Genomic DNA, 12,295 nt, shown 5'->3' on the forward strand with positions numbered 1-12,295 from the left:
TTAGAACTGAGCATTAGATACACAATGATGGAGAGTGGAAACCCTCGGGTCACTGCAACATGGCCAACAGATGTGCGCAACAGGCTCCCAATCAACGAAATCACCAGAAATCAGGCAAAATGCAAAGGTCTCGGGAAAGGTCCAAGATGTCACTTGGAGTGTGGCTGGGCCCTAAATCAAAGTCAGACCATGCTACCCGATTGTTCTCAGTCCCTTTCTTGTTTCTTTCTTTTGGCCGGTAGCACTGTCCAGGCATCTCATGGATATACCAGTCTGTGTTGTATCTGTATCTCTGCAGCATGGAAATTTTCGTATTGTACCAGAAATTTGTGTCAACGTGGGCGACACTTTATTGTGTGTGCCCGTGTTGTTGGGTGTGTGTAAAAATAAACCAAAGACATTTCATGTTGTCAGCAACATGTGGAAAAATGCTCGGAATTCGTTCCATTCTTGCACACTTTTGCAATGAATTAAAATCTGATAGATACACACACACGAAAAGCCGAAAAGCAGATCAGCCTGGCAGCCTTCATTAACACCACCACATAATCTCCTCTTCATCAAAAACTAAAGTGCCATTAACCAGACACCAACTCATTTTCGATTCTATCTCAGGCTCGCTTCGGTTCTTTTTTACTCCTCTCTGCTGCACTTCACGGTTCCAAGGTGAGGTGTTAAAGTTTTATGGAATTTCAACAGCGATAAATTATAATTACACGCAGTGCTGGGCATAAATCTACCCACTCACACATGCACACCGGGTTAAGAAGCACACAGATACTCCTCTGCCACGTCAAACATACTTTGTAAACGCATTAAGTATTCCCCCTTATTAACACCTTTAGAGGGTGACTGCAGCCCATCGGCTCTATAAATAAGTTTTGGAACAAAACTTTATTGCAATCGGAAAACTAAAGGGAAGGTCTTCCACAAACAGAACCAAACAAAATCAAATTGGAATCTAACGAAAATCGTATGCGTCATTTGGCGAGCGTCGCTCACCGTCCTCGATAGTATAGTGGTTAGTATCCCCGCCTGTCACGCGGGAGACCGGGGTTCAATTCCCCGTCGGGGAGATGTTGTAAAACATTTTTTTTTTTTCAAATAATTTTGTATTTGTTCTGGCTTTATTCCGCTTATGTCGCTTTCATTCATAAGAGTTTGTTCGTCTAAAATATTGATTGTAGTAATTGAAGGCGCAACGACGTCTTTGCTGGTGATTGGTTAGCTAATTCAATAAAATAAATTTGAAAACATTAGAAATGTCTCAATATTGGATGCTGTATCCTTCTGTTTAAAAAAGATATTTAGTTATCCGAATATAATGCTTGCGTTAAAATATTGAATACGTTTGGTTAATCCAGTTAAGTTAGTTTAGTTTAATAAAACAAATATAATATAATAAAATAAATCTAATAAAAAAAAATGCTTTTCACATCTCTCCCCGACGGGGAATTGAACCCCGGTCTCCCGCGTGACAGGCGGGGATACTAACCACTATACTATCGAGGATGTTGACCTAAGCTGGTCAAATTCAAAATATGACTGTGTGGACTGTGATCTTTGTAAAAGTGTTCTAATCTTATTTTAGGACTTTCCTCAATTTTTATATTGCTTATGAAAAAGTTTAAAATAATAGCCAAGGCATATATGTATTCCAAGTTAATTCCAATGCATTAAGATGTATTAACTTAATTGTTTGACGCGGCTTTCTTAATTAAAAAACTGTGATGCCTACGCTAAAATATTTATACGTTTACCTTACCACAGTTATAAAAGCCATTAGAAAAAGAAAGTAATTTATAAAAAAAAATGATTTCACATCTCTCCCCGACGGGGAATTGAACCCCGGTCTCCCGCGTGACAGGCGGGGATACTAACCACTATACTATCGAGGATGTTGAACTACGCTCGCCAAACACAAAATATGGCTTTGCTGGTCATCTTTATAACAGTGTTCTGCGATCTTTTGTTATTTTTGGACTACCTAATCTTGAATGTGTATGAGATGATGTTATGATACCTGATAAACAAATGTGTTGGTTTTTCATATGCGGAAAATGAACATTATTTTATTTCTCTCATAGAAACGTCATATAAAGTGATTCTAGACCATTTTTTAACAAAGTCTACACTTTTTCCAGACTTACCATTTTCCATGGCTTTGCTCTTCTCGTTGTCGGCGTCGTCAAATCCCTCTAATCCTGGTACAGATTCCATTTCCATGCCGCTCAAAGCCGCGGCGGCTATAGCTTCGACATCTGGGTGAACATTCGCATTTAATTCACCTACAAGGCAAAGAGAAAACAGGCAATACGATATATAAGTAAATTGAAAAACTGTGTAACTAATTTGTAAACAAAAAAAGGGAGAGCGGGTGGCAGTCTTGGCACTTCAGTTGCTCTTCTGTGGCGCCAGGCAAATGTCAATTAATAATTTAACAACAACAATTGCGCGTTTGTCGGGCGCCTGAAATACGAGATCTTAATTGAAAATAGAAATACAGAGAGGCAGAAGAAACCGAGGGGTACGAGTAAATAAAAAATAAAGGGGATAATGGACAACTCTCTTCCTGCCCGCAAAGCGGATGAGCGTGGGCCAAGTGGATTGCTAAACGTGTGTCATAAACTTGGTCAAAAGGCCGCAGAATTTAGAGCCTTGGCAGACGGCATACAAAACCAGTTGCCAAGTAGTCAAGAGAAGAGGCATCTTTAAGATACTGTTTGACAGCTCGCCGAGATTACGTCTAGTTCTGTCGTCTGCACGCCACAGTCTTCTGAGGATGACGTTGACTTCTTGCAAAGCCCACGCGAAACCCTGACTTGAAACCCCCGAGAGAGATCCCCCTGTCTATAAGGAGAGGTGCTAAAACCCCACTGGGCAACTTTCAGAGGAGATCAGCGGAAGTGTCTCAGACGCTAGCTCAGCGGATGGGGGCATGCCTCTAGAGGTGATTTTTCTCCCCTCTCGTTGTGCCAAAATTAATGAGCAAACTGCATACGTAATTTGATAAACAAAAAGTGGTTCCCGCTCATAGGGGGCTTATCAAAACATTAGTTATTATTTATGATGCGTCTCATTTCGAGAGCAGGAAAAATATATGTGTGCCACTCGACGGCCAATTGAAATGGCACGCTCGTGTTGGGTGGGCGAGGAAAGTCGCGATGGCGATTTCATTCCGAATCTGTCAAAACGCGATACGATGAATTATGGTCCGATAAAAAGCTGCCATTGATGGAAGTCATCGGGAAATTCCGAAAGCAAGCAGGGGATTATCTTAATTACAACCACAGAAAAACCGTAAATTAATGGAACTCAATAAAAATTAAGTGTAACATGAATAGATTCGTTAGTAATGGTACTTATTAAAAACACCTTATTCCGTTTGGAATTAAAAAGTAAGAAGTCATCTGAATGTTTAAGTAAATGGAAAAAACTTAATAAGCCCCTCCCTTATAGTTTTATTTATAAGCAATATAACTAATTTTAAAGCTTAAAAAAACTCACTAATGATTGATCTTAATGGTAATGGTAATAGATAACAAATATAACTAATTCTTCAGCTTAAAATTACTCCCCAATGATTGATCCAAATATGGTAATGTATCTATGGTAATGCCGTTAAGACCCATATTGGTTTTGGAATAATTTTCAGTGCAACCACGAACCGAAACACTGATAAATCCCAAACACGACCCATGTGGCTTGACTATCGCTAATTGATTGAGTGCCTTGCACTTGTCGACTCCATTTCGCAGACCAAACTACGTAATTCCCCCGACGCGTCTAATATTTTCGCCACTTTAGTGTTGTGCCTTACACTCTTTGGCAGTTACACAAGCCATCTATCAAAGATTGCAAATTGCTGGGTGGAAAACTTGCGGCTCTTGTGTTCGACACATTTCCAAGAACCGCAACAACCAAAACAAAAAACAAAACATAAACGTGACAATCCATGTGGGTGCAGCCAAAGAACCAAATGGGTTAGGGGAAAAGGTAAGGTGCTGGCAACTGATTTCGTATGGGCAGAACATGGCGACAATAACCAAACCCCGGCCACAAATTGGAGCACGTGCAAATTGGCTATCAATCAATATGCATACGGGTAGGACGATATGTACTATGATGATATAGTTCGCATCGCTTCAAAAGATTCGCAATTACGTAGAAATAAAAGCAAATGCCGACTGCATTGCAAATGAATTGAATGACTGCCAGCCAATCGGCGAATCTGTTAAGCCCTTATGACACTATGCCAAAATAGGAGTACGAATTAGTAAACATAGTAAGAAATATTTTAAATATAGCCATTAGCTGGATTATTGGATTCTCTTTTAAATATTTTTAAAAACAGTTTATTAAGAATACTATTTTAAATATGTACATATGTTATTGTAATCAGTATAAAAGAACTGAAATAAGTGTGACCATATTCCGCATTTTGTTTGGTAATATATAGCAAATAGTTAAACTAACGTTTATAAGACCTATAAAAACTAAAGTGAATCAACCAAAATTGTTCCTTATGTAAAGTTTTTTTTAATTATTTAAATTTTTCAGTGTCATAAACTCTTTTTTTAGATGGTCAGTGAGAGAAAATCAATTGGGTGTGGTCTGGGTCTGGGTAACTGGGCTTTCCAGGGGTTCGGTCGCTCAATGAACTTTGCTTAGCTGTTTGCTATTTTTCTATAAACATTTCAAGTGGTACATTTGCCGCAAAAACGGCCTGCAAAATCGCCTCTCGAGTTGCAGTTATGGTAGCCCAAACAAAAACATGGCCAACATTGTTGCCTTAGATAAGAAAACTTGGCTGGCGAGAGGAAAAACACACAATGAATAATGAATGGCAGGCAGGCGAATGTTCGCCAGATAAACCCACAATGAATGTGTGGGTTCGGGTTCATATTTTCATATTCATATTAAGTGACTGATTGATTGATGGCCCCGGCAAGTTGGAGGTTTACTTTCAGTTTGTCGTTAGGTAAGTCACACGTTTTAGTTTTTTTTTACCAAATCGCTCATGGTTGGGATGTCAACTTCGAGATTGATGGCAGAACTGGGAAGAAAACCCCAAAGCTATCATAATGGTGAAATCAAAAGTGTTGTGATGGAGGAGTTTCGATTGCAGACTTGAGTAATTAGCCAAGTGGGGGTGATTGTGCAAAGACTATTCATTCGCCCTAAATTCAAACTCTATTTACGGAGCCTTAAAAATGTATATGTACATTGTACACATATGAATGAATGAAAATAGCTTGTATCGCAGACATTAATTATAGTAAAATTGTAAATTGTGAAACATAAAAAAATCTGTCTCAAAATTAGTGATCTCCCCTCCACCAACCATAAAAAATCCCCTAGCCCATTAGAGAATTTGGCCAGCAAAGACTTTCGAAACTGGGTCGTCGCCACAGAGTGCGCCCGCACTCTAGTAGCAATTAAAAAATTAAAATATGCTTTCTGCTGAACAGAATTTAGCAAAGTTGCATTGGCCACTCAAAAATAGATCAAAGTGAAATTTATGTTACAGATTTTAGTTTTTTCGGGGGAAGCCAGGCAGGCAGGGGGAACTGTAGATGCGAAAGTGGGACGACAGGGCCAAAAATAAATTCCCGATGCAGCCATTTGGAGTTGGATTCTGTCCATCAACGCGCCGAGTCCATGCTAAATGAGCTGCACCCCCCGCCAGTCCGATGCAGCGGCGTGTGAACATTAGTCAAAAATGCGTAAATGAAATCAATTAAAATTACGCATAGCACACGAGACGCATTCGGAATGGAAATCGCTGTGTGTTTACACATTCTGCCTACGCGCTCTGCATGGCCTAATGAAGGCACGTCTCCATACCATACCATCCCATACAATCCCATACAATCCGATCCCAATCCCAGGGGAATGGGTGTGGAATGGGTAAGGGTAGAGTTGAACCCGAGTGCAATCGGTAATGGCCAAGGCAAGAGGAAGAGCGCAGAACCAGGGGATCACTGAGTGCCACTTCAATTTGTTTACAACAAGTTGGCCCGCTGATTGCAGCTGGGCCTCATCTTTTCCACACTCCGAAAAATCCATTTTTGACCATCTGTTTATGGAGTTTAAAGTTTAAATTATATAAAAAGAACTGGATAGTATCGAAATATTTTGGTAAGATGTATCATATTATATGCAATATCATCAATCTTAAATCCAGAAACATTTTTGATTACTCAAAGATTTCAATATTTCTAATTGTTACACAACAAATATTTTTTAAACGGGACCAGTGGTGGAAACTATTTTAATGTTCTTTAAAGATATCTTTTGTTTTTTCTTACTTAACTATTTTTCCCAGTGCACTATTTTCTGCTTAATCATATCGTTTCGTTTTGCTTTGCTCCTCAAACGCGCATCATACAATGCAGCTTTAATTTTCTTTGGGGCCATATCAGATCAGGCAGACCAGAACCGATCCGATCCAAGATCCCAGATCCCAGATGAGAAATGAAAACTCATCGTATAATAGCACTGTCAATGGGCCCGCTTTGTGGCCCCCAGGTGTTGGCTGAAAGTGGAGATCTTCACTTCAATTTGGGCATAAATGCAGCATAATGATCTCGCCGGCAAAGAATAGCCACAAATTGCTGGAATCACATCAATTTGTCTGCAGCAACACCATATTCCATGGCACCTCAGGAATCCCTACGAAAGTTTTTGTTTTCAGAAATAACTTAACTCATTTCAGGTTTCTAGGATATTGCGCTAATGAAGCTGGCAAGTGATTGTTTGATGGATAACCATATTTGTATTATTTTTTCCAAATGGTCTTGATGAGAGACAAGAAAAGTCTAAATTTATTGACCTTTTGGGTCTGATATAAAAATTTGGTCTGTCTAATGCTTATTTCAAGAAAGAATTCGGAAATGTTCCTAACCCAGTTTCCATGTTTATAGAATTTTAATTGATTGTAAAGTATGAAAAGCATTCACTAAAAATATTTACTTGGCGAACTTTTTCAAAAACGATCATATATCATTGCTTTTGAATATCGGCACTGCAGTTAACTGGCCTCTTTTGTTATTATTTATGGCTTCATGCCTCGATGTTTATTTGCTATTTCAGCCAAATGTGCAACTCGCTGGCCCCACAGAGTTCCTATAGGAATCTATAGACGCAGTCATGCATTTATGATGATTATTTATATAATCAAATGTGCACGCATGTATTTTCCAAATATTTTTCTTACTGGCTGAAGCCAAAAACGCAGCACAGTCTTCAACTTTTGACTGACGTTTGATTTGTAATTGAAAAAGGCAGCCGCATAATTTCTGGCTCTTTATGATTTCAGCTTTTCCGAATGACAGCATTTTGGGTGGTCCCACATAAATATATATATATATATTCCTTTTTTTTCAGCCTATGACGTTCGCAGAGTTTTGCGCAGATCTCGATTTCAAAGACCTAGAGTCGGCGAACGATTCCGTAGACCAGCGAAAAAGAATTCTCCACTCGCAATTGAAGATTTCCTGTTTCGGCTGGGGGCAACCTCATGATCATGATGCTCATTATGAGAAGATTCTATAGAAAGCACTTAAATTGAATAATGTCACCCGAAAGCGCTGAAATTGATGCAGCCGCGCTGAGACGGCAATTTCGTTGGATGACTTAGGAGTGGGGATTCTGAAGGGGATGGGTATGGGTATTCTTATGGGGATGAGGAGACGGATTGGATGGATGGGAAGACGGATGCTCGCTCGGCCGCTCACTTGATGATGATGATATGTCAGCAGCCACGTTGGCATGTAATTCAATACGGGCCGACGAGAGGGACTGATAAATGCCAAAGTGTGAAGAGGCGCATTTCGGATAAATGTATTGTCTACAATTTCAGCAGCGACCAAGAAAACCGCAGAGCCAGGAGCCCAAAAGCAGAAAGTATGTGCGATAAGGTATGCCACAAGTGATGAGCGTGAGTCGTGATATCTGACAGATATCTTAGTTCAGAAGAAATTACTCATTATGAAATTCGCTTGTTGTGATCAAAATGTTTTATGACTGCCACACGTGGTTTTTAAAGGAACCGTGGCAATAACTCTGGCTCTGACTAATTTGCATTCGATGCGGAAACTGGAAAACTGCTGGTCATTGTCATTGCTGAATCAAAAATAGTCGCAATCTCTGCTATGATGCTAAGAATTTAGAAGGAAAAATAAGAACATAGCTTGTAAAGTTACCATAAATGGAAAATTGTATTTGTTGTTTTATTTTTTTGTTTACTAGCTTAGAATTTAAGTAAATAACAATGTTTCTTATTTAATCAGTTCACCAAATTTGGCAGCTTTCGCTTTTCCGTTGACATCCAAAAGCCTTATCAAAGTTATCGTTATTATTAACAATCTGTAGCAATCGCAGTGGGTGGGCGTCGTGATCCAATAATTGGCCGGAACTTCTTTTAGAGCAGAAAAACTGCGCCAAGTTGAGAAAGAAAATTTGTTCCTGGCTAAACGCGCCCAAGTGTATGTCATTCCGATTTCTAGTGTTTTGGGAGGAGTACGTGGAAAAGGCCAGCCTAAGACCTTCAATATCGGCCATACGCTCTTCGATAAAATCCGTTTTGGGGCGGTTCATGCAATCTAATCCGTTCTGGAATTTCGACGAGTTCAGAATTTCCTCACTGCCAATAGCGTGCATCAACTCATGGGCTAGCGCAAATCCCATCAGGCTGTACTTGAACACATCGTGGCTATCATACATAAAGAACGGTTCCTGTAAGAACGCATACGGTATAACGATAAAGTTACTGTTCATCATATAGTATGCGCTAGTCGGATCCTCAACATTACTCATCGGTACAGGTATGAACCAATTTTTTTTGGAACTCGAACCTGGAAGCAACATTTGATCCAAACTGTTTCGCATGTGAATCTCCAGAATCTTGAGTTGAACACGACCGTAGTCCAAATCGACCGAGGAAATCTCCAAGTTCTCAAAGTACCGAGTGGCGAAACTCCGATGGTCGAGATCCTCGGGAACATTACCTATATTAAGAACAACATCTCGAACCTTCTCGATGACCACTCTTTTCTGTTCTTCAGAAAGTCCAAGGCGATTCTGATTGATTTTATAAAGTAACTGTCTGCGTAATTGTTCAAAGATGTGTTCAACTTCCTGGATGTTTAGCCTTAACGTTTCGGGATTTTGGAAGCGCTCTTTATAGAGGAGGCTCCAGGCCAGATGCATGCTGCCGATCAAATCAGTAAGGCATTTAGTACGGTCTCTGCCGGTCAGATAATTTTGCTCTATATAGATGACGAATCGGGTCATTAAGTAGGTTGCAAGGACTTCGGCGTCGGTCGATTCCATCTGCCTCTTAAGGGCCACGAAGTACTCTAAGTTCTTGACCAAAACCCGATATTGAGGGGAAATAGGATGCCCAACTATTGCCTCGATGAACTTACGAAAGTTGAGACCTACACTCGCCTCAATCTGTTCTATGCTCATATAATACACAGTGGGCTCATTCGGTTGTTGTCTTCCTATACTTTCTATTCGATTTTCCAGTATGTATAGCTTGTTGAGCGGTGGCGACCTCCTAAACTCAAACCTCATTTCATTGAGAACTTTGAGAGAATCCATTTTATAGTAATCCTTAAAGCTATGCGCACTTAGTTTCAATACAGGATCTGCACTAAGCTCCGAATTCTGTATGACAGTCACTTTGAATAAAACATTGGTCAGACCAAGACGTTGGAAATACGCCAGGGTATCCATCCACTTAAATTGATCCTTCGGCCACTTGGTTCCAGCGGGAGTGAGAAGGGGCCAAGTGAAATTTTCGCCAGGAGAAGCCAGCTTCAGAAAATGCTCCAAGCTCCTCGTTTCTGAGGGAGCATTCCTGCAAGTTTGATAGTAGCGTAGGACCTTGGCATCCAAACTCGACTCGTTGAAGCCCGCCATCCGCGAGCTGACACGCAGTTCCTCCATTAGTTCTCGGAGGTCCTCTAAGACCCTTTCTTTCAACATTTGTCGGTCGTTCGAGTAGGATTCGTTGATGTGCCGTTCTGCGTACTTTCCGCAGGCATATTCGAAGTAATTGCCACAGGCACTGTATTCCTCGTTCATATGGTTAGGGATGTTCCTTAGGATCTTTCTGTCGGTAATACTTTCCATCACCTCTGGAGTTGGAGAAGTAGCAACAATATGTACAACCAACAGGAAAATAAACCACTTCATCGCTGGAATCTAACGGACGTCTACTGATGAATAGGAAGTCCATCTCGTCTGTTTTATATACTGTGAGATGGGAACTATTATAATACAAAAAGTACAAAATTCCCAAGAATGCCTCATATTTAGAAATCCCCGAAAATTTAATTTTATACATATTTTTAGAAAAGCACAATTTAAAACAGATTACTGAATGCCAGGAATTAAGAAGTAGTTAAACATTTTAATTAGTTTCCAGAACAGAGATTATAAATTCAATGATAAGCACAATTTTTGATTATTACCCAGAACACACATTTTTGAATTGTTTGGTGGAACATGAATCATCTCCGCAGGGCCAGGAGCCCAAAAGCAGAAAGTGTGTGCGATAAGGTATGCCACAAGTGATGAGCGTGAGTCGTGATAACCGACAGGAAACGGTGTTCTATTAAATTAATTTATTCTAGTTCAGAAGAAATTACTCAAATAATTATTTTTATGGAATGAGCTCAGTAATATGAAATTAAGATTATTAAGGCTGTGTATACAATATATATAAAGAACGCATAGGGCTAAACTTGTTACAGTACTTAGACGAAAGACAATTTTGAAATAGCTTATAAATTGTAATTAATTATTACTAAAAGTAAAACTTTAATTCAAATAGGTTAGATCTTTCTTGGTACAATTCCCTTGAAAGAACCCTGGTCCCTAGGAACTTTTATCACGCTCTCATCTCCATCATAATCACAAAAAGCCAGCGACAAACCCAGAAATACAACTGACATTGGAGCTACAGATAGAGATGCCGATGCCCAATGATAAAGAAAGACAGCGACGATCTCAATCTCGAAGAGTCGACGGATCTCTGGCGACCAGTGAAAAGGGTCTTCATATATGAAGTGCTCCTCTGGCATGGCAAACACCGAAATAAAAGCAGGGATCTCTGCAAAGGGTCGGGCAGTTTATGCTTTTTTAGTATTCTTTAGTTTCCTCAAGTGTCTGTATCTACATATATTTATGCTGTTCGTATTTGGGGAACCTTCGAACGAATGTCCAAAATGAGTGGAAAGAGTGGTTGTGGCGGTTGAGGACGAGACGACAGCCGCAGTTGGAAACAGACAACGCAAATCAAATTGTAAAAGTGTTAAAGGCTGACACATTCAAGTGTTTGAAGCGTCCCCACCAAAATTTGAGTTCGTATGGGTTGGTATCTGTGTGTACCTGCCAGTGTGTGAGTAGTATCACTTTCAAAGAACGTCTGCCAGTCAAGGGCCAAAAAGGCAGAAGCGAACATTCGCCGACAGCTGCACGAGAGCTTTTTAAAGATCTTAAGATCTTCTAAGTTCCGAAATAATCCGCATGTGACTAAACCTAAATCTTACGAAAACCGAAAATCTATATGATCAGCAAGGAATTAAAAATAGTTTATACGAGAAATACCTATTCTTTTCCAATCCCAGAAATAAGCAAATACATTTGTATAGTTTGGCGTTACCTGATATTTTAATTTTCCTATTATAAGAACTCAATATTCATTTCAACTAGCCTGTTCCAATATTATTTATGCCTTGAATATTGAATAAATTTCATAAATAAAGTCAAATTCCTCTTCGTAAATTAAAAAACATGCATTTAAAGTAGCAGACACTGGTTAAATTAGATATTGTCAGCTTCAAAAAGCATCTACATAAATTACCAGAAGCTCTGCCAGCCAGAGACATTCGAGAATAATGATCGTTAAAAGGCCGGACAATAAATATTTTGTGAACAAATGTTGTGTGAATGTTATTCCACACCAGACTCCTCCTACGCCAACGCTTAAAATTCGCATCAAATGCTAATTCAGTGGAATGACATATTCTTAATTAGCCCACAAATTTGTTAATAGCAAAGCTAAATCAATAAATATATCTACTCAACGCGCCTCCCACGCGATCTTTCAAGCCGAAAATGTTAATTGTTGGAGCAAACCGAACAATGGGCATGACTTTTACCATCGCAGCCAATGGCCTCGAGGAATGCGCCGAAACCACCGAAAAAAACCCCAAAGAAATCAAGGAAAATATAAGCACAAAAGGTTGGACCCAAAAAGTAGAACAAGATCGATCGCCGA

The 12,295-nt window shown here is 39.7% G+C and overlaps 1 protein-coding gene and 3 non-coding genes across 4 annotated transcripts in view; 1 reads left to right on the forward strand and 3 right to left on the reverse strand.

Moving 5' to 3' along the window:
• LOC119546030 (bone morphogenetic protein receptor type-1B) overlaps positions 1-12,295 on the reverse strand; it is a 64,151-nt gene that overhangs the window by 23,619 nt on the left and 28,237 nt on the right. Inside the window, exon 2 of the mRNA XM_037852047.1 lies at positions 2,151-2,288. Within this exon, the coding sequence (XP_037707975.1) occupies positions 2,151-2,288 (138 nt within the window). The remainder of the gene's footprint in view (positions 1-2,150; positions 2,289-12,295) is intronic.
• On the forward strand, positions 1,005-1,076 carry Trnad-guc. Its single transcript has one exon. It is a non-coding gene; the product is annotated as a tRNA-Asp (tRNA).
• Positions 1,441-1,512, reverse strand: Trnad-guc. Its single transcript has one exon. It is a non-coding gene; the product is annotated as a tRNA-Asp (tRNA).
• Trnad-guc lies at positions 1,827-1,898 on the reverse strand. Its single transcript has one exon. It is a non-coding gene; the product is annotated as a tRNA-Asp (tRNA).

The sequence above is a fragment of the Drosophila subpulchrella genome, chromosome 2L (assembly GCF_014743375.2).
Source record: "Drosophila subpulchrella strain 33 F10 #4 breed RU33 chromosome 2L, RU_Dsub_v1.1 Primary Assembly, whole genome shotgun sequence".
In the NCBI taxonomy this organism is placed as follows: Eukaryota; Metazoa; Arthropoda; class Insecta; order Diptera; family Drosophilidae; genus Drosophila; species Drosophila subpulchrella.